Genomic DNA, 25,081 nt, shown 5'->3' with positions numbered 1-25,081 from the left:
CTACTATATACCAGCCCTATTCCCTACATAGTTCACTACTATATACCAACCCTATGGAACCCTAGTCCCTACATAGTGCACTACTATATACCAGCCCTATGGAACCCTAGTCCCTACAGAGTGCACTACTATATACCAGCCCTATTCCCTACATAGTGCACTACTATATACCAGCCCTATGGAACCCTATTCCCTACATAGTGCACTACTATATACCAGCCCTATGGAACCCTATTCTCTACATAGTGCACTACTATATACCAGCCCTATGGAACCCTAGTCCCTACATGGTGTTATATACCAGCCCTATTCCCTACATAGTGCACTACTATATACCAGCCCTATGGAACCTATTCCCTACATAGTGCACTACTATATACCAGCCCTATGGAACCCTATTCCCTACATAGTTCACTACTATATACCAGCCCTATGAAACCCTATTCCCTACATAGTGTTCTATATACCAGCCCTATGGAACCCTATTCCCTACATAGTGTACTATATACCAACCCTATGGAACCCTATTCCCTACATAGTGCACTACTATATACCAGCCCTATGGAACCCTATTCCCTACATAGTGCACTACTATATACCAGCCCTATGGAACCCTATTCCCCTACGTAGGTGCACTACTATATACCAGCCCTATGGAACCCTATTCCCTACATAGTGCACTACTATATACCAGCCCTATGGAACCCTAGTCCCTACAGGTGCACTACTATATACCAGCCCTATTCCCTACATAGTGCACTACTATACACCAGCCCTATAGAACCCTATTCCCTACATAGGCACTACTATATACCAGCCCTATGGAACCCTATTCCCTACATAGTGCACTACTATATACCAGCCCTATGGAACCCTAGTCCCTACATAGGTGCACTACTATATACCAGCCCTATGGAACCCTATTCCTACATAGTGCACTACTATATACCAGCCCTATGAAACCCTATTCCCTACATAGTGCACTACTATATTACCAGCCCTATGGAACCCTATTCCCTACATAGTGCACTACTATATACCAACCCTATGGAACCCTATTCCCTACATAGTGCACTACTATATACCAACCCTATGGAACCCTATTCCCTACATAGTGCACTACTATATACCAGCCCTATGGAACCCTATTCCCTACATAGTGCACTACTATATACCAGCCCTATGGAACCTAGTCCCTACATAGTGCACTACTATATACCAGCCCTATGGAACCCTATTCCCTACATAGTGCACTACTATATACCAGCCCTATGGAACCCTATTCCCTACATAGTGCACTACTATATACCAGCCCTATGGAACCCTGGTCCCTACATAGTGCACTACTATACACCAGCCCTATGGAACCCTATTCCTTACATAGTGCACTACTATATACCAGCCCTATGGAACCCTATTCCCTACATAGTGCACTACTATATACCAGCCCTATGGAACCCTATTCCCCAGTAGTGCACTACTATATACCAACCCTATGGAACCCTAGTCCCTACATAGTGCACTACTATACACCAGCCCTATGGAACCCTATTCCCTACATAGTGCACTACTATATACCAGCCCTATGGAACCCTATTCCCTACATAGTGCACTACTATATACCAACCCTATGGAACCCTATTCCCTACGTAGTGCACTACTATATACCAACCCTATGGAACCCTAGTCCCTACATAGTGCACTACTATACACCAGCCCTATGGAACCCTATTCCCTACATAGTGCACTACTATATACCAGCCCTATGGAACCCTATTCCCTACATAGTGCACTACTATATACCAGCCCTATGAAACCCTATTCCCTACATAGTGCACTACTATATTACCAGCCCTATGGAACCCTATTCCCTACATAGTGCACTACTATATACCAACCCTATGGAACCCTATTCCCTACATAGTGCACTACTATATACCAACCCTATGGAACCCTATTCCCTACATAGTGCACTACTATATACCAGCCCTATGGAACCCTATTCCCTACGTAGTGCACTACTATATACCAACCCTATGGAACCCTAGTCCCTACATAGTGCACTACTATACACCAGCCCTATGGAACCCTATTCCCTACATAGTGCACTACTATATACCAGCCCTATGGAACCCTATTCCCTACATAGTGCACTACTATATACCAACCCTATGGAACCCTATTCCCTACGTAGTGCACTACTATATACCAACCCTATGGAACCCTAGTCCCTACATAGTGCACTACTATACACCAGCCCTATGGAACCCTATTCCCTACATAGTGCACTACTATATACCAGCCCTATGGAACCCTATTCCCTACATAGTGCACTACTATATACCAGCCCTATGGAACCCTAGTCCCTACATAGTGCACTACTATATACCAGCCCTATGGAACCCTATTCCCTACATAGTGCACTACTATATACCAGCCCTATGAAACCCTATTCCCTACATAGTGCACTACTATATACCAGCCCTATGAAACCCTATTCCCTACATAGTGCACTACTATATACCAGCCCTATGGAACCCTATTCCCTACATAGTGCACTACTATATACCAGCCCTATGGAACCCTATTCCCTACATAGTGCACTACTATATACCAGCCCTATGAAACCCTATTCCCTACATAGTGCACTACTATATACCAGCCCTATGAAACCCTATTCCCTACATAGTGCACTACTATATACCAGCCCTATGGAACCCTATTCCCTACATAGTGCACTACTATATACCAGCCCTATGGAACCCTAGAAGACGGAGCGAGAAGACGGAGGGAGAAGACAGAGGGAGAAGACAGAGGGAGAAGACAGAGGGAGAAGACAGAGGGAGAAGACAGAGGGAGAAGACAGAGGGAGAAGACAGAGGGAGAAGACAGAGGGAGAAGACAGAGGGAGAAGACGGAGCGAGAAGACGGAGCGAGAAGACGGAGAGAGAAGACGGAGGGAGAAGACGGAGGGAGAAGACAGAGGGAGAAGACAGAGGGAGAAGACAGAGGGAGAAGACAGAGGGAGAAGACAGAGGGAGAAGACAGAGCGAGAAGACAGAGCGAGAAGACAGAGCGAGAAGACAGAGGGAGAAGACAGAGGGAGAAGACAGAGCGAGAAGACAGAGCGAGAAGACAGAGCGAGAAGACGGAGAGAGAAGACGGAGAGAGAAGACAGAGGGAGAAGACAGAGGGAGAAGACAGAGGGAGAAGACGGAGCGAGAAGACGGAGAGAGAAGACAGAGGGAGAAGACGGAGAGAGAAGACAGACCTCTTCATTTGATACCGTAGAGCTGGGATGGGATAAACTAGAAACGAGCTCTATGTTACCCAAGCTCTATGTTACCCAGCTCTATGTTACCCCAGCTCTATGTTACCCCAGCTCTATGTTACCCCAGCTCTATGTTACCCCAGCTCTATGTTACCCCAGCTCCACGTTCTACGTTACCCCAGCTCACGTTACCCCAGCTCTCGTTACCCAGCTCAACGTTACCCAGCTCTCGTTACCCAGAACGTTACCCAAGCTCTATGTTACCCAAGCTCTATGTTACCCAAGCTCTATGTTACCCAGCTCTATGTGGCCCGTAAGGAAACGCTTCATGAACAGTCAGTAATAGACTGGCACAGCAATACTCACTGTGCTCTCTATGTTACCCAGCTCTATGTTACCCAGCTCTATGTTACACAGCAACACTCACTGTGCTCTCTATGTTACCCAGCTCTATGTTACACAGCAACACTCACTGTGCTCTCTCCTGGGGAAGACCTCTCGTCTGTCTTCATCACAGAGAACTGGACATCAGCTGGGTCAGAACGCACCGACGTCTGGGAGGGAGATGGGGAGGGAGGTGAAGACGGGGGGGAAGGGGAGAGGAGAGGAGAGAGATGGAGGGAGAGAAGGATAGAGAGATGGAGGGAGATGGGGAGAGAGGGGGAGGGATGGGGAGGGAGGGAGGTGAAGACGGGGGGAAGGGGAGAGGAGAGGAGAGAGATGGAGGGAGAACGAGAGAAAGGTTGATAGAGAAGTAGGATGGTGTGTTAATTTATCCTTTTATTTAACTAGGCAAGTCAGTTAACAACACATTATTATTTACAATGACGGTGTTACCTGTCGGACGGTGTCTCCCTCCTGGTTGCTAATGGTTACGCTGCAGTCCTCGCTGCCCAGCGCCAACAGGTTCTGAGAACTCCAGCAGCCACAGGTGATACGCTTAGTGTGCTTTCCTGTGTGTGTGTGTGTGTGTGTGTGTGTGTGTGTGTGTGTGTGTGAGAGTGAGTGACAGAGTGATAGAGAAAGAGAGTACGTAAGAATTTAAAACCAAAACCAGGACAGTGTGTTGTTACCCAGGACAGTGTGTGTTGTTACCCAGGACAGTGTGTTGTTACCCAGGACAGTGTGTGTTGTTACCCAGGACAGTGTGTGTTGTTACCCAGGACAGTGTGTTGTTACCCAGGACAGTGTGTGTTGTTACCCAGGACAGTGTGTGTTGTTACCCAGGACAGTGTGTTGTTACCCAGGACAGTGTGTGTTGTTACCCAGGACAGTGTGTGTTGTTACCCAGGACAGTGTGTTGTTACCCAGGACAGTGTGTTGTTACCCAGGACAGTGTGTTGTTACCCAGGACAGTGTGTTGTTACCCAGGACAGTGTGTGTTGTTACCCAGGACAGTGTGTTGTTACCCAGGACAGTGTGCTGTTACCCAGGACAGAGTGTGTTGTTACCCAGGACAGTGTGTTGTTACCCAGGACAGTGTGTGTTGTTACCCAGGACAGTGTGTGTTGTTACCCAGGACAGTGTGTTGTTACCCAGGACAGTGTGTGTTGTTACCCAGGACAGTGTGTTGTTACCCAGGACAATGTGTTGTTACCCAGGACAGTGTGTTGTTACCCAGGACAATGTGTTGTTACCCAGGACAGTGTGTGTTGTTACCCAGGACAGTGTGTGTTGTTACCCAGGACAGTGTGTTGTTACCCAGGACAGTGTGTTGTTACCCAGGACAATGTGTTGTTACCCAGAACAGTGTGTTGTTACCCAGGACAGTGTGTTGTTACCCAGGACAGTGTGTGTTGTTACCCAGGACAGAGTGTGTTGTTACCCAGGACAGTGTGTTGTTACCCAGGACAGAGTGTGTTGTTACCCAGGACAGTGTGTTGTTACCCAGGACAGTGTGTTGTTACCCAGGACAATGTGTTGTTACCCAGAACAGTGTGTTGTTACCCAGGACAGTGTGTTGTTACCCAGGACAGTGTGTGTTGTTACCCAGGACAGAGTGTGTTGTTACCCAGGACAGTGTGTTGTTACCCAGGACAGAGTGTGTTGTTACCCAGGACAGTGTGTTGTTACCCAGGACAGTGTGTTGTTACCCAGGACAGTGTGTTGTTACCCAGGACAGTGTGTTGTTACCCAGGACAGTGTGTTGTTACCCAGGACAGTGTGTGTTGTTACCCAGGACAGTGTGTTGTTACCCAGGACAGTGTGTGTTGTTACCCAGGACAGTGTGTTGTTACCCAGGACAGTGTGTTGTTACCCAGGACAGTGTGTTGTTACCCAGGACAGTGTGTTGTTACCCAGGACAGTGTGTTGTTACCCAGGACAGTGTGTTGTTACCCAGGACAGTGTGTGTTGTTACCCAGGACAGTGTGTGTTGTTACCCAGGACAGTGTGTGTTGTTACCCAGGACAGTGTGTTGTTACCCAGGACAGTGTGTTGTTACCCAGGACAGTGTGTGTTGTTACCCAGGACAGTGTGTGTTGTTACCCAGGACAGTGTGTTGTTACCCAGGACAGTGTGTGTTGTTACCCAGGACAGTGTGTTGTTACCCAGGACAGTGTGTGTTGTTACCCAGGACAGTGTGTTGTTACCCAGGACAGGGATCTTGCGTGACGTCTGTTGGTTGTAGATCAGCAGGTTTCCTTTGTTGGTCCCGACAGCCAATGGGGCCCAGGACCACAGGATGAATGACATCTGGTCTCTATGGAAACCAACACAGAGGGAAGGAATACTGGGAATGTTATGGCCTGCAAACAGTGTGTGTGTGTGTGTGTGTGTGTGTGTGTGTGTGTGGGTGTGTGAGGTGGGTGAGGTGTGTGAGGTGTGTGAGGTGGGTGAGGTGTGTGAGGTGAGGTGAGGTGGGTGAGGAGGTGAGGGTGTGAGGTGTGTGAGTGTGTGAGGTGGGTGAGGTGTGTGAGGTGTGTGAGGTAGGTGAGGTAGGTGAGGTAGGTGAGGTGGGTGAGGTGTGTGGGTAGGTGAGGTGTGTGAGGTAGGTGAGGTAGGTGAGGTAGGTGAGGTAGGTGAGGTAGGTGAGGTGGGTGAGGTGTGTGAGGGGTGAGGTGTGTGAGGTAGGTGAGGTAGGTGAGGTAGGTAAGGTGTGTGAGGTGGGTGAGGTGTGTGAGGTGGGTGGTGTGTGAGGTGTGTGAGGTGTGTGAGGTAGGTGAGGTAGGTAAGGTGGGTGAGGTGGGTGAGTCCAGCCCACCTCATGCCGCTGTCTATCTGTGAGGTCTTGTTGACGTTAGCGTCCCAGAGGTAAACGGAGCTGGACTTGTCAGAGATCACTGCCAAGATGTCTCCGTCCTTATCCCAGTCCATCCCTACACAACGGAGGGGAGGGAGGGAGGGAGACAGAGAGAGGAGACAGAGAGGGAGGGGGAGGGGGAGACAGGGAGGGAGGGAGACAGAGAGGGAGGGAGACAGGGAGGGAGGGAGGGAGACAGAGAGGGAGGAGACAGGGAGGGAGGGAGGGAGACAGAGAGGGAGACAGAGACAGAGAGGGAGACAGAGACAGAGAGGGAGACAGAGAGGGAGACAGAGAGGGAGACAGAGACAGAGAGGGAGACAGAGACAGAGAGGGAGACAGAGACAGAGAGGGAGGGAGGGAGGGGGAAGACAGGGGGAGGGGGAAGACAGGGGAGGGAGGGGGATGTCAGTATGGTCCCAGCAGGTCAGATGTGTTAGTAGCAGGTCAGATGTGTCAGTATGGTCCCAGCAGGTCAGATGTGAGTATCGTCCCAGCAGGTCAGATGTGTCAGTATGGTCCCAGCAGGTCAGATGTGTCAGTATCGTCCCAGCAGGTCAGATGTGTTAGTATCGTCCCAGCAGGTCAGATGTGTTAGTAGCAGGTCAGATGTGTTAGTAGCAGGTCACATGTGTCAGTATGGTCCCAGCAGGTCAGATGTGTCAGTATGGTCCCAGCAGGTCAGATGTGTTAGTAGCAGGTCAGATGTGTCAGTATGGTCCCAGCAGGTCAGATGTGTTAGTAGCAGGTCAGATGTGTCAGTATCGTCCCAGCAGGTCAGATGTGTCAGTATGGTCCCAGCAGGTCAGATGTGTCAGTATTGTCCCAGCAGGTCAGATGTGTCAGTATGGTCCCAGCAGGTCAGATGTGTCAGTATGGTCCCAGCAGGTCAGATGTGTTAGTAGCAGGTCAGATGTGTCAGTATCATCCCAGCAGGTCAGATGTGTCAGTATGGTCCCAGCAGGTCAGATGTGTTAGTAGCAGGTCAGATGTGTCAGTATGGTCCCAGCAGGTCAGATGTGTTAGTAGCAGGTCAGATGTGTTAGTAGCAGGTCAGATGTGTCAGTATTGTCCCAGCAGGTCAGATGTGTCAGTATCGTCCCAGCAGGTCAGATGTGTCAGTATGGTCCCAGCAGGTCAGATGTGTCAGTATGGTCCCAGCAGGTCAGATGTGTCAGTATGGTCCCAGCAGGTCAGATGTGTCAGTATCGTCCCAGCAGGTCAGATGTGTTAGTATCGTCCCAGCAGGTCAGATGTGTCAGTATTGTCCCAGCAGGTCACATGTGTCAGTATCGTCCCAGCAGGTCAGATGTGTTAGTAGCAGGTCAGATGTGTCAGTATGGTCCCAGCAGGTCACATGTGTCAGTATGGTCCCAGCAGGTCAGATGTGTTAGTAGCAGGTCAGATGTGTTAGTATCGTCCCAGCAGGTCAGATGTGTTAGTAGCAGGTCAGATGTGTTAGTAGCAGGTCAGATGTGTTAGTAGCAGGTCAGATGTGTCAGTATGGTCCCAGCAGGTCAGATGTGTCAGTATCGTCCCAGCAGGTCAGATGTGTTAGTAGCAGGTCAGATGTGTTAGTAGCAGGTCAGATGTGTTCGTAGCAGGTCAGATGTGTCAGTATCGTCCCAGCAGGTCAGATGTGTTAGTAACAGGTCAGATGTGTTAGTAGCAGGTCAGATGTGTCAGTATGGTCCCAGCAGGTCAGATGTGTTAGTAGCAGGTCAGATGTGTCAGTATGGTCCCAACAGGTCAGATGTGTTAGTAGCAGGTCAGATGTGTTAGTAGCAGGTCAGATGTGTTAGTAGTAGGTCAGATGTGTTAGTAGCAGGTCAGATGTGTTAGTAGCAGGTCAGATGTGTCAGTATGGTCCCAACAGGTCAGATGTGTTAGTAGCAGGTCAGATGTGTTAGTAGCAGGTCAGATGTGTTAGTAGCAGGTCAGATGTGTCAGTATGGTCCCAGCAGGTCAGATGTGTCAGTATCGTCCCAGCAGGTCAGATGTGTCAGTATGGTCCCAGCAGGTCACATGTGTCAGTATGGTCCCAGCAGGTCAGATGTGTTAGTAGCAGGTCAGATGTGTCAGTATCGTCCCAGCAGGTCAGATGTGTTAGTAGCAGGTCAGATGTGTTAGTAGCAGGTCAGATGTGTCAGTAGCAGGTCAGATGTGTCAGTATGGTCCCAACAGGTCAGATGTGTTAGTAGCAGGTCAGATGTGTTAGTAGCAGGTCAGATGTGTCAGTAGCAGGTCAGATGTGTCAGTAGCAGGTCAGATGTGTCAGTATGGTCCCAGCAGGTCAGATGTGTTAGTAGCAGGTCAGATGTATCAGTATGGTCCCAGCAGGTCAGATGTGTTAGTAGCAGGTCAGATATGTTAGTAGCAGGTCAGATGTGTTAGTAGCAGGTCAGATGTGTTAGTATCGTCACAGCAGGTCAGATGTATCAGTATCGTCCCAACAGGTCAGATGTGTTAGTAGCAGGTCAGATGTGTCAGTATCGTCCCAGCAGGTCAGATGTGTTAGTAGCAGGTCAGATGTGTCAGTATGGTCCCAGCAGGTCAGATGTGTCAGTATCGTCCCAGCAGGTCAGATGTGTCAGTATCGTCCCAGCAGGTCAGATGTGTTAGTAGCAGGTCAGATGTGTTAGTATCGTCCCAGCAGGTCAGATGTGTCAGTATGGTCCCAGCAGGTCAGATGTGTCAGTATTGTCCCAGCAGGTCAGATGTGTCAGTATTGTCCCAGCAGGTCAGATGTGTCAGTATCGTCCCAGCAGGTCAGATGTGTCAGTATCGTCCCAGCAGGTCAGATGTGTTAGTAGCAGGTCACATGTGTCAGTATCGTCCCAGCAGGTCAGATGTGTTAGTAGCAGGTCAGATGTGTCAGTATCGTCCCAGCAGGTCAGATGTGTCAGTATGGTCCCAGCAGGTCAGATGTGTCAGTATCGTCCCAGCAGGTCAGATGTGTCAGTATCGTCCCAGCAGGTCAGATGTGTTAGTAGCAGGTCAGATGTGTTAGTATCGTCCCAGCAGGTCAGATGTGTCAGTATGGTCCCAGCAGGTCAGATGTGTCAGTATTGTCCCAGCAGGTCAGATGTGTCAGTATTGTCCCAGCAGGTCAGATGTGTCAGTATCGTCCCAGCAGGTCAGATGTGTCAGTATCGTCCCAGCAGGTCAGATGTGTTAGTAGCAGGTCACATGTGTCAGTATCGTCCCAGCAGGTCAGATGTGTTAGTAGCAGGTCAGATGTGTCAGTATCGTCCCAGCAGGTCAGATGTGTTAGTAGCAGGTCAGATGTGTTAGTAGCAGGTCAGATGTGTCAGTATTGTCCCAGCAGGTCAGATATGTCAGTATCGTCCCAGCAGGTCAGATGTGTCAGTATCGTCCCAGCAGGTCAGATGTGTTAGTAGCAGGTCAGATGTGTTAGTAGCAGGTCAGATGTGTTAGTAGCAAGTCAGATGTGTTAGTAGCAGGTCAGATGTGTCAGTATGGTCCCAGCAGGTCAGATGTGTCAGTATGGTCCCAGCAGGTCAGATGTGTCAGTATCGTCCCAGCAGGTCAGATGTGTCAGTATCGTCCCAGCAGGTCAGATGTGTTAGTAGCAGGTCAGATGTGTCAGTATCGTCCCAGCAGGTCAGATGTGTTAGTAGCAGGTCAGATGTGTCAGTATTGTCCCAGCAGGTCAGATGTGTCAGTATCGTCCCAGCAGGTCAGATGTGTCAGTATGGTCCCAGCAGGTCAGATGTGTTAGTAGCAGGTCAGATGTGTTAGTAGCAGGTCAGATGTGTTAGTAGCAAGTCAGATGTGTTAGTAGCAGGTCAGATGTGTCAGTATGGTCCCAGCAGGTCAGATGTGTCAGTATGGTCCCAGCAGGTCAGATGTGTCAGTATCGTCCCAGCAGGTCAGATGTGTCAGTATCGTCCCAGCAGGTCAGATGTGTTAGTAGCAGGTCAGATGTGTCAGTATCGTCCCAGCAGGTCAGATGTGTTAGTAGCAGGTCAGATGTGTCAGTATTGTCCCAGCAGGTCAGATGTGTCAGTATCGTCCCAGCAGGTCAGATGTGTCAGTATGGTCCCAGCAGGTCAGATGTGTTAGTAGCAGGTCAGATGTGTTAGTAGCAGGTCAGATGTGTTAGTAGCAGGTCCGATGTGTTAGTAGCAGGTCAGATGTGTCAGTATGGTCCCAGCAGGTCAGATGTGTCAGTATGGTCCCAGCAGGTCAGATGTGTCAGTATGGTCCCAGCAGGTCAGATGTGTTAGTAGCAGGTCAGATGTGTCAGTATGGTCCCAGCAGGTCAGATGTGTCAGTATGGTCCCAGCAGGTCAGATGTGTTAGTAGCAGGTCAGATGTGTCAGTATGGTCCCAGCAGGTCAGATGTGTCAGTATGGTCCCAGCAGGTCAGATGTGTCAGTATCGGCCCAGCAGGTCAGATGTGTCAGTATCGGCCCAGCAGGTCAGATGTGTCAGTATGGTCCCAGCAGGTCAGATGTGTCAGTATCGTCCCAGCAGGTCAGATGTGTCAGTATCGTCCCAGCAGGTCAGATGTGTTAGTAGCAGGTCAGATGTGTCAGTATCATCCCAGCAGGTCAGATGTGTCAGTATCGTCCCCGCAGGTCAGATGTGTCAGTATGGTCCCAGCAGGTCAGATGTATCAGTATGGTCCCAGCAGGTCAGATGTGTCAGTAGCAGGTCAGATGTGTCAGTATGGTCCCAGCAGGTCAGATGTATCAGTATGGTCCCAGCAGGTCAGATGTGTCAGTAGCAGGTCAGATGTGTCAGTAGCAGGTCAGATGTGTCAGTATGGTCCCAGCAGGTCAGATGTGTCAGTATCGTCCCAGCAGGTCAGATGTGTCAGTATCGTCCCAGCAGGTCAGATGTATCAGTATGGTCCCAGCAGGTCAGTTGTGTCAGTATCGTTCCAGCAGGTCAGATGTGTCAGTATCGTCCCAGCAGGTCAGATGTGTCAGTATGGTCCCAGCAGGTCAGATGTATCAGTATGGTCCCAGCAGGTCAGATGTATCAGTATGGTCCCAGCAGGTCAGTTGTGTCAGTATCGTCCCAGCAGGTCAGATGTGTCAGTATGGTCCCAGCAGGTCAGATGTGTTAGTAGCAGGTCAGATGTGTCAGTATGGTCCCAGCAGGTCAGATGTGTCAGTATGGTCCCAGCAGGTCAGATGTGTCAGTATCGGCCCAGCAGGTCAGATGTGTCAGTATGGTCCCAGCAGGTCAGATGTGTCAGTATCGTCCCAGCAGGTCAGATGTGTCAGTATCGTCCCAGCAGGTCAGATGTGTTAGTAGCAGGTCAGATGTGTCAGTATCATCCCAGCAGGTCAGATGTGTCAGTATCGTCCCCGCAGGTCAGATGTGTCAGTATCGTCCCAGCAGGTCAGATGTATCAGTATGGTCCCAGCAGGTAAGATGTGTCAGTAGCAGGTCAGAGGTATCAGTATGGTCCCAGCAGGTCAGATGTATCAGTATGGTCCCAGCAGGTCAGATGTGTCAGTAGCAGGTCAGATGTGTCAGTATGGTCCCAGCAGGTCAGATGTGTCAGTATCGTCCCAGCAGGTCAGATGTGTCAGATGTGTCAGTATCGTCCCAGCAGGTCAGATGTGTTAGTAGCAGGTCAGATGTGTCAGTATGGTCCCAGCAGGTCAGATGTGTTTGTAACAGGTCAGATGTGTCAGTATTGTCCCAGCAGGTCAGATGTTTCAGTATCGTCCCAGCAGGCCAGATAGATGTGTTAGTAGCAGGTCAGATGTGTTAGTAGCAGGTCAGATGTGTCAGTAGCAGGTCAGATGTGTCAGTAACAGGTCAGATGTGTTAGTAGCAGGTCAGATGTGTTAGTAGCAGGTCAGATGTGTCAGTATGGTCCCAGCAGGTCAGATGTGTTAGTAACAGGTCAGATGTGTCAGTAGCAGGTCAGATGTGTCAGTATGGTCCCAGCAGGTCAGATGTGTCAGTATGGTCCCAGCAGGTCAGATGTGTCAGTATCATCCCAGCAGGTCAGATGTATCAGTATGGTCCCAGCAGGTCAGATGTGTCAGTAGCAGGTCAGATGTGTCAGTATCGTCCCAGCAGGTCAGATGTGTTAGTAGCAGGTCAGATGTGTCAGTATCGTCCCAGCAGGTCAGATGTGTCAGTATGGTCCCAGCAGGTCAGATGTGTCAGTATGGTCCCAGCAGGTCAGATGTGTCAGTATCGTCCCAGCAGGTCAGATGTGTTAGTAGCAGGTTAGATGTGTTAGTAGCAGGTCAGATGTGTTAGTAACAGGTCAGATGTGTCAGTATGGTCACAGCAGGTCAGATGTGTCAGTATCGTCCCAGCAGGTCAGATGTGTTAGTAGCAGGTCAGATGTGTTAGTAGCAGGTCAGATGTGTTAGTAGCAGGTCAGATGTGTTAGTAACAGGTCAGATGTGTCAGTATGGTCACAGCAGGTCAGATGTGTCAGTATCGTCCCAGCAGGTCAGATGTGTTAGTAGCAGGTCAGATGTGTTAGTAGCAGGTCAGATGTGTTAGTAGCAGGTCAGATGTGTTAGTAACAGGTCAGATGTGTCAGTATGGTCACAGCAGGTCAGATGTGTCAGTATCGTCCCAGCAGGTCAGATGCGTTAGTAGCAGGTCAGATGTGTCAGTATCGTCCCAGCAGGTCAGATGTGTCAGTATTGTCCCAGCAGGTCAGATAGATGTGTTAGTAGCAGGCCAGATGGATGTGTTTCTGTATGTTGAACTCACCCAGGTAGATTTAGTTCATTCTTCCTCTGTCCATGTCTGTCAAATATCTTCACTGAGCTGTCAGATCTTTAGAACAGAACACAGTAAAATAGTATAGAATTAAACTAGTACAGTACAGAATAGTATAGTACACAACAGTATAGTACAGTATAGTACACAACAGTACAGTACATAACATTATAGTACAGTATAGTACATAACAGTACAGTACATAACAGTATAGTACATAACAGTACATAACAGTATAGTACATAACAGTATAGTACAGTATAGTACATAACAGTACAGTACATAACAGTACAGTACATAACAGTACAGTACATAACAGTACAGTACATAACAGTATAGTACATAACAGTACAGTACATAACAGTACAGTACATAACAGTATAGTACATAACATTATAGTACACAACAGCACAGTATAGTACAGTATAGTACATAACAGTACAGTACATAACAGTACAGTACATAACAGTATAGTACATAACATTATAGTACACAACAGCACAGTACATAACATTACATAACAGTACATAACAGTACATAACAGTACATAACAGCACAGTACATAACAGTATAGTACATAACAGTACAGTACATAACAGTATAGTACATAACAGTAGAGTACATAACAGTACAGTACATAACATTACATAACAGTACATTACATAACAGTATAGTACATAACAGTATAGTACATAACAGTACATAACAGTACATAACAGTACAGTACATAACAGTATAGTACATAACAGTATAGTACATAACAGTACAGTACATAACAGTACATTACATAACAGTATAGTACATAACAGTACAGTACATAACAGTATAGTACATAACAGTAGAGTACATAACAGTACAGTACATAACAGTATAGTACATAACAGTACATAACAGTACAGTATAGTACATAACAGTAGAGTACATAACAGTATAGTACATAACAGTACATAACAGTACATAACAGTACAGTACATAACAGTATAGTACATAACAGTATAGTACAGTATAGTACAGTATAGTACATAACAGTATAGTACAGTATAGTACATAACAGTATAGTACAGTATAGTACATAACAGTATAGTACAGTATAGTACATAACAGTACAGTATAGTACAGTATAGTACAGTATAGTACATAACAGTATAGTACAGTATAGTACATAACAGTATAGTACAGTATAGTACATAACAGTATAGTACATAACAGTATAGTACATAACATTACAGTACATAACAGTATAGTACATAACAGTATAGTACATAACAGTACAGTACATAACAGTATAGTACATAACAGTACATAACAGTACAGTACATAACAGTACAGTACATAACAGTACAGTACATAACATTACATAACAGTATAGTACATAACAGTACAGTACATAACAGTACATAACAGTATAGTACATAACAGTACAGTACATAACAGTACATAACAGTACAGTACATAACAGTACATAACAGTATAGTACATAACAGTACATAACAGTACAGTACATAACATTACATAACAGTATAGTACATAACAGTACAGTACATAACATTACATAAAGTATAGTACAGTACATAACAGTATAGTACATAACAGTATAGTACATAACAGTACGGTACATTACAGTATAGTACATAACAGTACAGTACATAACATTACATAACAGTACAGTACATAACAGTACAGTACATAACATTACATAACAGTATAGTACAGTACAGTACATAACATTACATAACAGTATAGTACAGTACATAACAGTATAGTACATAACAGTACAGTACATAACAGTACAGTACATAACAGTACAGTACATAACACTATAGTACATAACAGTACAGTACATAACAGTATAGTACATAACAGTACAGTACATAACAGTACAGTACATAACAGTACATAACAGTACAGTACATAACATTATAGTACACAACAGCACAGTATAGTACAGTATAGTACATAACAGTACAGTACATAACAGTACAGTACATAACAGTATAGTACATAACAGTACAGTACATAACAGTACAGTACATAACAGTATAGTACATAACATTATAGTACACAACAGCACAGTACATAACATTACATAACAGTACATAACAGTACATAACAGCACAGTACATAACAGTATAGTACATAACAGTACAGTACATAACAGTATAGTACATAACAGTAGAGTACATAACAGTACAGTACATAACCTTACATAACATTACATTACATAACAGTATAGTACATAACAGTATAGTACATAACAGTACATAACAGTACATAACAGTACAGTACATAACAGTATAGTACATAACAGTATAGTACAGTACATAACAGTACATTACATAACAGTATAGTACATAACAGTACAGTACATAACAGTATAGTACATAACAGTAGAGTACATAACAGTACAGTACATAACAGTATAGTACATAACAGTACATAACAGTACAGTATAGTACATAACAGTAGAATACATAACAGTATAGTACATAACAGTACATAACAGTACAGTACATAACAGTATAGTACATAACAGTATAGTACAGTATAGTACAGTATAGTACATAACAGTATAGTACAGTATAGTACATAACAGTATAGTACAGTATAGTACATAACAGTATAGTACAGTATAGTACATAACAGTATAGTACAGTATAGTACAGTATAGTACAGTATAGTACATAACAGTATAGTACATAACAGTATAGTACAGTATAGTACATAACAGTATAGTACATAACAGTATAGTACATAACAGTACAGTACATAACAGTATAGTACATAACAGTACAGTACATTACAGTATAGTACATAACAGTACAGTACATAACATTACATAACAGTATAGTACATAACAGTACAGTACATAACAGTACATAACAGTATAGTACATAACAGTACAGTACATAACAGTACATAACAGTATAGTACATAACAGTACATAACAGTACAGTACATAACATTACATAACAGTATAGTACATAACAGTACAGTACATAACAGTACATAACAGTACAGTACATAACATTACATAACAGTACAGTACATAACATTACATAACAGTATAGTACATAACAGTACAGTACATAACATTACATAAAAGTATAGTACAGTACATAACAGTATAGTACATAACAGTATAGTACATAACAGTACAGTACATTACAGTATAGTACATAACAGTACAGTACATAACATTACAGTACAGTACATAACAGTACAGTACATAACATTACATAACAGTATAGTACAGTACATAACAGTATAGTACATAACAGTACAGTACATAACAGTACAGTACATAACAGTACAGTACATAACAGTATAGTACATAACAGTACAGTACATAACAGTATAGTACATAACAGTACAGTACATAACAGTATAGTACATAACAGTACAGTACATAACAGTACAGTACATAACAGTACATAACAGTACAGTACATAACAGTATAGTACATAACATTATAGTACACAACAGCACAGTATAGTACAGTATAGTACATAACAGTACAGTACATAACAGTATAGTACATAACAGTACATAACAGTACAGTACATAACAGTATAGTACATAACATTATAGTACACAACAGCACAGTACATAACATTACATAACAGTACATAACAGTACATAACAGTACATAACAGCACAGTACATAACAGTATAGTACATAACAGTACAGTACATAACAGTATAGTACATAACAGTAGAGTACATAACAGTACAGTACATAACATTACATAACAGTACATTACATAACAGTATAGTACATAACAGTATAGTACATAACAGTACATAACAGTACATAACAGTACAGTACATAACAGTATGTACATAACAGTATAGTACAGTACATAACAGTACATTACATAACAGTATAGTACATAACAGTACAGTACATAACAGTATAGTACATAACAGTAGAGTACATAACAGTACAGTACATAACAGTATAGTACATAACAGTACATAACAGTACAGTATAGTACATAACAGTAGAATACATAACAGTATAGTACATAACAGTACATAACAGTACAGTACATAACAGTATAGTACATAACAGTATAGTACAGTATAGTACAGTATAGTACATAACAGTAGGTACAGTATAGTACATAACAGTATAGTACAGTATAGTACATAACAGTATAGTACAGTATAGTACATAACAGTATAGTACAGTATAGTACAGTATAGTACAGTATAGTACATAACAGTATAGTACATAACAGTATAGATATAGTACATAACAGTATAGTACATAACAGTATAGTACATAACAGTACAGTACATAACAGTATAGTACATAACAGTATAGTACATAACAGTACAGTACATAACAGTATAGTACATAACAGTACATAACAGTACAGTACATAACAGTACAGTACATAACAGTACAGTACATAACATTACATAACAGTATAGTACATAACAGTACAGTACATAACAGTACATAACAGTATAGTACATAACAGTACATAACAGTACAGTACATAACATTACATAACAGTATAGTACATAACAGTACAGTACATAACATTACATAAAAGTATAGTACAGTACATAACAGTATAGTACATAACAGTATAGTACATAACAGTACAGTACATTACAGTATAGTACATAACAGTACAGTACATAACATTACATAACAGTACAGTACATAACAGTACAGTACATAACAGTACAGTACATTACAGTACAGTGCATAACAGTACAGTACATAACAGTACAGTACATAACAGTACAGTACATAACAGTACAGTACATAACAGTACATAACAGTATAGTACATAACAGTACAGTACATAACAGTACAGTACATAACAGTATAGTACATAACAGTATAGTACATAACAGTACAGTACATAACAGTACAGTACATAACAGTAGAGTACATAACAGTACATAACAGTACAGTATAGTACATAACAGTAGAGTACATAACAGTATAGTACATAACAGTATAGTACATAACAGTATAGTACATAACAGTACAGTAGAGTACATAACAGTACAGTACATAACATTATAGTACATAACAGTACATAACAGTATAGTACATAACAGTATAGTACATAACAGTAGAGTACATAACAGTATAGTACATAACAGTACATAACAGTACAGTATAGTACATAACAGTAGAGTACATAACAGTACAGTACATAACATTATAGTACATAACAGTACATAACAGTATAGTACATAACAGTATAGTACATAACAGTATAGTACATAACAGTACATAACAGTACAGTATAGTACATAACAGTATAGTACATAACAGTACAGTACATAACAGTATAGTACATAACAGTACATAACAGTACAGTATAGTACATAACAGTAGAGTACAAAACAGTACAGTACATAACATTATAGTACATAACAGTACATAACAGTATAGTACATAACAGTATAGTACATAACAGTAGAGTACATAACAGTACAGTACATAACATTATAGTACATAACAGTACATAACAGTATAGTACATAACAGTATAGTACATAACAGTATAGTACATAACAGTACATAACAGTACAGTATAGTACATAACAGTATAGTACATAACAGTACAGTACATAACAGTATAGTACATAACAGTACATAACAGTACAGTATAGTACATAACAGTAGAGTACAAAACAGTACAGTACATAACATTATAGTACATAACAGTACATAACAGTATAGTACATAACAGTATAGTACATAACAGTAGAGTACATAACAGTATAGTACATAACAGTACATAACAGTACAGTATAGTACATAACAGTATAGTACATAACAGTACAGTACATAACAGTAGAGTACATAACATTATAGTACATAACAGTACATAACAGTACAGTATAGTACATAACATTACATAACAGTATAGTACATAACAGTATAGTACATAACAGTATAGTACATAACAGTACATAACAGTACAGTATAGTACATAACAGTAGAGTACATAACAGTACAGTACATAACATTATAGTACATAACAGTACATAACAGTACAGTATAGTACATAACATTACATAACAGTATAGTACATAACAGTATAGTACATAACAGTACATAACAGTACAGTATAGTACATAACAATAGTATGTATTATATTAATATATATTATATTAATAGATATAACAGGTAGCTCTGGTCCAGGGTGAATACAGACTGGTATTATATTAATAGATATAACAGGTAGCTCTGGTCCAGGGTGAATACAGACTGGTATTATATTAATAGATATAACAGGTAGCTCTGGTCCAGGGTGAATACAGACTGGTATTATATTAATAGATATAACAGGTAGCTCTGGTCCAGGGTGAATACAGTCTGGTATTATATTAATAGATATAACAGGTAGCTCTGGTCCAGGGTGAATACAGACTGGTATTATATTAATAGATATAACAGGTAGCTCTGGTCCAGGGTGAATACAGACTGGTATTATATTAATAGATATAACAGGTAGCTCTGGTCCAGGGTGAATATAGACTGGTATTATATTAATAGATATAACAGGTAGCTCTGGTCCAGGGTGAATACAGACTGGTATTATATTAATAGATATAACAGGTAGCTCTGGTCCAGGGTGAATACAGTCTGGTATTATATTAATAGATATAACAGGTAGCTCTGGTCCAGGGTGAATACAGACTGGTATTATATTAATAGATATAACAGGTAGCTCTGGTCCAGGGTGAATACAGACTGGTATTATATTAATAGATATAACAGGTAGCTCTGGTCCAGGGTGAATACAGACTGGTATTATATTAATAGATATAACAGGTAGCTCTGGTCCAGGGTGAATACAGACTGGTATTATATTAATAGATATAACAGGTAGCTCTGGTCCAGGGTGAATACAGACTGGTATTATATTAATAGATATAACAGGTAGCTCTGGTCCAGGGTGAATACAGACTGGTATTATATTAATAGATATAACAGGTAGCTCTGGTCCAGGGTGAATACAGACTGGTATTATATTAATAGATATAACAGGTAGCTCTGGTCCAGGGTGAATACAGACTGGTATTATATTAATAGATATAACAGGTAGCTCTGGTCCAGGGTGAATACAGACTGGTATTATATTAATAGATATAACAGGTAGCTCTGGTCCAGGGTGAATACAGACTGGTATTATATTAATAGATATAACAGGTAGCTCTGGTCCAGGGTGAATACAGACTGGTATTATATTAATAGATATAACAGGTAGCTCTGGTCCAGGGTGAATACAGTCTGGTATTATATTAATAGATATAACAGGTAGCTCTGGTCCAGGGTGAATACAGACTGGTATTATATTAATAGATATAACAGGTAGCTCTGGTCCAGGGTGAATACAGACTGGTATTATATTAATAGATATAACAGGTAGCTCTGGTCCAGGGTGAATATAGACTGGTATTATATTAATAGATATAACAGGTAGCTCTGGTCCAGGGTGAATACAGACTGGTATTATATTAATAGATATAACAGGTAGCTCTGGTCCAGGGTGAATACAGTCTGGTATTATATTAATAGATATAACAGGTAGCTCTGGTCCAGGGTGAATACAGACTGGTATTATATTAATAGATATAACAGGTAGCTCTGGTCCAGGGTGAATACAGACTGGTATTATATTAATAGATATAACAGGTAGCTCTGGTCCAGGGTGAATACAGACTGGTATTATATTAATAGATATAACAGGTAGCTCTGGTCCAGGGTGAATACAGACTGGTATTATATTAATAGATATAACAGGTAGCTCTGGTCCAGGGTGAATACAGACTGGTATTATATTAATAGATATAACAGGTAGCTCTGGTCCAGGGTGAATACAGTCTGGTATTATATTAATAGATATAACAGGTAGCTCTGGTCCAGGGTGAATACAGACTGGTATTATATTACTAGATATAACAGGTAGCTCTGGTCCAGGGTGAATACAGACTGGTATTATATTAATAGATATAACAGGTAGCTCTGGTCCAGGGTGAATACAGACTGGTATTATATTAATAGATATAACAGGTAGCTCTGGTCCAGGGTGAATACAGACTGGTATTATATTAATAGATATAACAGGTAGCTCTGGTCCAGGGTGAATACAGACTGGTATTATATTAATAGATATAACAGGTAGCTCTGGTCCAGGGTGAATACAGACTGGTATTATATTAATAGATATAACAGGTAGCTCTGGTCCAGGGTGAATACAGACTGGTATTATATTAATAGATATAACAGGTAGCTCTGGTCCAGGGTGAATACAGTCTGGTATTATATTAATAGATATAACAGGTAGCTCTGGTCCAGGGTGAATACAGACTGGTATTATATTAATAGATATAACAGGTAGCTCTGGTCCAGGGTGAATACAGACTGGTATTATATTAATAGATATAACAGGTAGCTCTGGTCCAGGGTGAATACAGTCTGGTATTATATTAATAGATATAACAGGTAGCTCTGGTCCAGGGTGAATACAGACTGGTATTATATTAATAGATATAACAGGTAGCTCTGGTCCAGGGTGAATACAGACTGGTATTATATTAATAGATATAACAGGTAGCTCTGGTCCAGGGTGAATACAGACTGGTATTATATTAATAGATATAACAGGTAGCTCTGGTCCAGGGTGAATACAGACTGGTATTATATTAATAGATATAACAGGTAGCTCTGGTCCAGGGTGAATACAGTCTGGTATTATATTAATAGATATAACAGGTAGCTCTGGTCCAGGTGAATACAGTCTGGTATTATAGATTAACAGGTAGCTCTGGTCCAGGAGTTTTACATCATAATAACATGTATGATGAAGACCTGCACTAAACCCCTGGACCAGGAGTTTTACACCATAATAACATGTATGATGAAGACCTGCACTAAACCCCTGGACCAGGAGTTTTACACCATAATAACATGTATGATGAAGACCTGCACTAAACCCCCTGGACCAGGAGTTTACACCATAATAACATGTATGATGAAGACCTGCACTAAACCCTGGACCAGGAGTTTTACATCATAATGACATGTATGATGAAGACCTGCACTAAACCCCTGGACCAGGAGTTTTAATAATAACATGTATGATGAAGACTGCACTAAACCCCCTGGACCAGGAGTTTTACACCATAATAACATGTATGATGAAGACCTGCACTAAAACCCCTGGACCAGAAGTTTTACACCATAATAACATGTATGATGAAGACCTGCACTAAACCCCCTGGACCAGGAGTTTTACACCATAATAACATGTATGATGAAGACCTGCACTAAACCCCCTGGACCAGGAGTTTTACACCATAATAACATGTATGATGAAGACCTGCACTAAACCCCCTGGACCAGGAGTTTTACACCATAATAACATGTATGATGAAGACCTGCACTAAACCCCCTGGACCAGAGTTTTACACCATAATAACATGTATGATGAAGACCTGCACTAAACCCCCTGGACCAGGAGTTTTACATCATAATAACATGTATGATGAAGACCTGCACTAAACCCCTGGACCAGGAGTTTTACATCATAATGACATGTATGATGAAGACCTGCACTAAACCCCTGGACCAGGAGTTTTACACCATAATAACATGTATGATGAAGACCTGCACTAAACCCCTGGACCAGGAGTTTTACACCATAATAACATGTATGATGAAGACCTGCACTAAACCCCTAGACCAGGAGTTTTACACCATAATAACATGTATGATGAAGACCTGCACTAAACCCCTGGACCAGGAGTTTTACATCATAATAACATGTATGATGAAGACCTGCACTAAACCCCTGGACCAGGAGTTTTACACCATAATAACATGTATGATGAAGACCTGCACTAAACCCCTGGACCAGGAGTTTTACACCATAATAACATGTATGATGAAGACCTGCACTAAACCCCTGGACCAGGAGTTTTACACCATAATAACATGTATGATGAAGACCTGCACTAAACCCCTGGACCAGGAGTTTTACACCATAATAACATGTATGATGAAGACCTGCACTAAACCCCTGGACCAGGAGTTTTACACCATAATAACATGTATGATGAAGACCTGACAACCATCAGAGCAACAACTCACCCTGCGACAGCGATGTAGTTCCCCAGGGTCTTCTGCCATTTGTACTGGAGACAGGACCCCAACCAAGCTCTGTCTGTGAGGGTGAAAACACGCTGCAGGGAGAGAGAGAGACAGAGAGAGAGAGGGAGAGAGACAGAGAGAGGGTAGAGAGACAGAGAGACAGAGAGAGAGAGGGAGAGAGGGAGAGAGCGAGAGAGAGAGAGAGAGACAGAGACAGAGAGCGAGAGAGACAGAGAGAGGAGAGAGAGCGAGAGAGACAGAGACAGAGGGAGAGAGAGAGAAGGAATCATTTGGTCTAGTGGGTAACGTTAAAGAGCTTATCATCAGTAGAAACAATAGAGCGTTCTCCCCGCCTGTTTCAGTTCAAATCAGAGGGGAAGAGGATATAGTTGGTGAAACCCTGGTCTACAAAACATACAACCACCCTCAGCCTGGGTACGAATCCCGACTCCACCGTACAGGTACGTCCCTCTTATCGCTATATTTTCCCCACTCAAGTCTGCTACCAAATAACCCCTGTCCCAATAAAGGGAGATAGTTTGTAACAGGTGGTTTGACTTGGCGCAAATGATTAGTTAGCCAAGAAGTAGCCTTACTGGTAACGTTAGCTAGCTAGCCAGCTAACATTAGCAACATTTGGGTTCGGGGACACCACAACCAAAATATAAACGCGTAGATAATTGAAATACCCGGTTTAAGGAAGTATATACAGATATTATATAACTATACCCGTGTTGTTTCTAGGCAACAATACCTTCATTTTTGTAGAGTGTTTTAGTCTTGAGTAAATCTTCACCAAAGCATCGCTGCAAATTTGTGTCAATATCCCAGAATGCTTCACTCCTCAGCGTCCGCATATCCAACGAAGCGATGTCATGGCAACAGCCAATGAGCGCCGCTCTGGAGCGTCTTCCTGTTTGGACCAGCAGATGCCAGTCAAATACCGGTGTTTCGCTTACAAACATGGGGTCTTCACAAAATATTCGTACCTGTTTTGACTTATTCCACATTTTGTTGTTTTACAGCCTGACTTCAACATTGATTTACATAGATTTTATTTTAAATCTCACCCATATACACACACACACACACACACACACACACACACACACACACAATACCCCCTTAATAATGACATATTGAAAATTAAATACAGATCTCATTTTACAACCAAATGTATTCCTCACATGCTTCGTAAAACAACAGGTGTAGAATAACAGTGAAATGCTTACTTAGTCTGTTTTACGAAGCATATGAAAAATAACATTTGATTTTATTTAATAATTAGTTACACTTGAATATATTAAATAATATAACTGAGAAACAGGCTCAAAATGTTGATAGACAACAATGCAGAGAGAAAGTAATTATTTAAATAATACAAGTTATAATACACAAATGAGTGATAACATGGCTATATACACGGGGTACCAGTACTGAGTCATTTACAGGGGTACAGGTAATAACATGGCTATATACACAGGGTACCAGTACTGAGTCAATTTCCAGGGGTACTGAGGTAATAACATGGCTATATACACAGGGTACCAGTACTGAGTCATTTACATACTAGGTAATAACATGGCTATATACACGGGGTACCAGTACTGAGTCAATTTACAGGGGTACTAGGTAATAACATGGCTATATACACAGGGTATATGAGTCATTTACACGGGTACTAGGTACCACGGGGTACCAGTACT

General features: G+C 42.5%; 1 protein-coding gene across 1 annotated transcript in view; it reads right to left on the bottom strand.

The window, feature by feature from the left end:
* Positions 1-24,310, bottom strand: part of LOC135561731 (WD repeat-containing protein 19-like) — a 104,685-nt gene extending 80,375 nt beyond the window's left edge. The window contains exons 1-7 of the mRNA XM_065003477.1: positions 24,130-24,310; positions 23,376-23,467; positions 13,236-13,301; positions 6,474-6,599; positions 5,863-5,972; positions 4,109-4,224; positions 3,745-3,825 (exon numbers count right to left, since the gene is read on the bottom strand). Of these exons, the coding sequence (XP_064859549.1) occupies positions 3,745-3,825; positions 4,109-4,224; positions 5,863-5,972; positions 6,474-6,599; positions 13,236-13,301; positions 23,376-23,467; positions 24,130-24,135 (597 nt within the window). The 5' untranslated portion in view covers positions 24,136-24,310. The remainder of the gene's footprint in view (positions 1-3,744; positions 3,826-4,108; positions 4,225-5,862; positions 5,973-6,473; positions 6,600-13,235; positions 13,302-23,375; positions 23,468-24,129) is intronic.
* Positions 24,311-25,081: the final 771 nt, after the last annotated feature.

Source organism: Oncorhynchus nerka, linkage group LG18, assembly GCF_034236695.1.
Source record: "Oncorhynchus nerka isolate Pitt River linkage group LG18, Oner_Uvic_2.0, whole genome shotgun sequence".
In the NCBI taxonomy this organism is placed as follows: domain Eukaryota; kingdom Metazoa; phylum Chordata; class Actinopteri; order Salmoniformes; family Salmonidae; genus Oncorhynchus; species Oncorhynchus nerka.
This window is presented reverse-complemented; position numbering and strand designations above follow the sequence as displayed.